Source organism: Orycteropus afer, unplaced genomic scaffold, assembly GCF_000298275.1.
Source record: "Orycteropus afer afer isolate SDZICR_OR568_19922 unplaced genomic scaffold, OryAfe1.0 scaffold00051, whole genome shotgun sequence".
Taxonomy (NCBI): Eukaryota; Metazoa; Chordata; class Mammalia; order Tubulidentata; family Orycteropodidae; genus Orycteropus; species Orycteropus afer.
In genome coordinates, this window is record NW_006921638.1 from 9147813 (window position 1) to 9150226 (window position 2414).

The 2414-nt window shown below is 35.0% G+C and overlaps 1 protein-coding gene across 1 annotated transcript in view; it reads left to right on the forward strand.

The window, feature by feature from the left end:
* MIPOL1 (mirror-image polydactyly 1) overlaps positions 1-1669 on the forward strand; it is a 297381-nt gene extending 295712 nt beyond the window's left edge. The window contains exons 9-10 of the mRNA XM_042780654.1: positions 995-1225; positions 1588-1669. Of these exons, the coding sequence (XP_042636588.1) occupies positions 995-1225; positions 1588-1669 (313 nt within the window). The remainder of the gene's footprint in view (positions 1-994; positions 1226-1587) is intronic.
* Positions 1670-2414: the final 745 nt, after the last annotated feature.

Below are 2414 nucleotides of genomic sequence, written 5' to 3' on the forward strand. Positions count from 1 at the left end.
CTTCCTTCCGAGGAGTGGCTGGTGGGTTTGAACCACCAGCCGTCTGGTTAGCAGGCAAGTGTCTTAGCCACTATGCTACCAGAGCTCCTTGGAAATCCAAAGAGAGGTCACTATGAGTTGGATCCGACTCAACGACAGTGAGTTTCATTGTTTTTTTGGGGGGAGGGGATAGCTTTTAGCCTAGAAATAAATAGGATAATTATTATATGTGCGGTTACATAGATAGATATGTATGCATAGATATATGATTAAAACCCACTGCATTGAGTCAATTATCACTCATAGTAGCCCTATATGTCAGAATAGAACTGCCTCATAGAGGACCACTACCAATTATCCTTACCAGGTCCTGGATACAATAGGAGAAAAATGTAGAGCAAAACCAAATTCCTTTAAAAAAAAAAAAAAAAAAGCCCAGACTTACTGGTAGAGACCAGAGGAACCCCTCAGACTATCTCCCTAGGTTTCCCTTTAAACTTCGAATTCAAACCATTTCCAGCAGTTACCTTTCAGCAAAATGGCAGCTTGGCTCATAAAATAAATAATATCACCCATGAGTACTGCTCTTCTTTAAATAATCTAAATGAAACGTAATGGTAAATATTATCCTGGACCAAAGAAGAGAATGTAAGGGAAGACAGGGAAGCTAGATTAATGGAAACAGAATGAGAATGGAGATAATGAAAATGCTGACACATTGTGAATAATGTAACTAATGTCACTAAACAACATGTGTAGAAATTGTTTAGTGAGAACCTCATTTACTATGTAAACTTTCACCAAAACTCAATAAAATGTTTTTAAAAGAGTAATTATCCATTATAATATTATGATTTTAAAATTATTTACCCATTTAAGTATTTGAAAACTATACTTGAAAGAGTATTTATTTATTTAATTAATTTTTAGAAAAATTGAGATTTTTGTTAAATATATCATTGATCAGTCAGCCTACAGAACTATATTTAAATAATATATTTTTGTGTTTTCTCAGTTTACACAAATCTTTATCCCAAGAAGAAAATCTAAAGGATCAGTTTAACCATACCCTTAGTACCTATGAAGAAGCTTTAAAAACCAGAGAGAACATTGTTTCCGTCACTCAGCAACAAAACGAGGAACTGGCTACCCAGCTGCAGCGCGCTCTGACAGAACGAGCCGACATGGAAGCACAGCTTCGGCACGCCGTGGAGGCCTCCAGAGTGGCTAGTGAGAAGGTTCAGAGGTAAGGAAAATGACCTTGCATTACTTCAAAAGGATAAAATGAAACAAAACAAAAACCTCTTTTGATAACCAAACAATGCAGTATTTATTCTGTGCTGGTGATAGTTTAAGACAAAAGTAGAGTGGACAAAATGCACTTCTTAGATTGTATATCATATCCATTCTTCAAGTCGAACTTTTTTTCTTGAAAATCATTATTACTGTTTAAGGCAAACCATTTTATTTAATAACTAATCTTCATCAGTTAAAGAAGGCCGTACTATTTAAAAATAATTTTGCTTTCCCCCATACCCAATTTAATAGGAAAAGTTATTAGCAAGGTTAATTACAAAGCCAGTCAATTTACCGTTTGTACTCACTTAGCTTCATAACGATCCAGCCTGAATTGAGATCATCTGTGACCTGCACTCTGAGAGCTATAGTTGCACAGAGTAAAGTACAGTGAAATTATTTTTTTCATATTGTTCTGAAGTATTCAATACCCCTTTTTGCAGTGCATGTATATTTGTTTATTTTGAATGATCTGTGCATCTGTATTACAATTTAAATAAAACTGCATAATCAGTCAGCCTTATGACAGCTAAAAGAATGTTAACAAGTAACTTGCGAGACAAAGATGTCATTTGATAATTTATGGGACTTGAACATTATAGTAGAATTTTCTGTGGTGGCTTTAGTGTTGTAGAACTTGTCCTTTTACCTGAACCTTTCTTTGTGTATTGTTAATAGCACTACATCATTCATGATACTTTATCACCTTAAATTTCCAAGACATACCTTTTTCTTCAGTGATTTCTTTTTTCAGTTTTACAGTGCGAGGTAGTGTTGATGTCATGGTTTCTTAGTTCTCACTATTTCTTTTTTTGAAAATTAGTTATCCCAACCATTTTCCCAACATTCTTGAAACTGTATTTTGATTAATAACCAAAGCTCAGTCAAATCTTTAGTCCAAGAAGGTGGCAAAATAGGTAGACAAGCTACACAGACCCTCTTCTACAAAGAAAAGAGAAACAATTGACACAGATACAAAAGATAATCCTGGAGCCCTGAGCTATGAAGGGAAGGATATTGAAGTGGAATAAACACTAACTAGAAGAACCTGTTTCTTTGCTATTCATAAGGTTTTCCCTGGCCAATTCTTTCAGAAGTGGACGGCCTCTTCCTTCTTCCTAGTCTGTCTCAGTCTATAA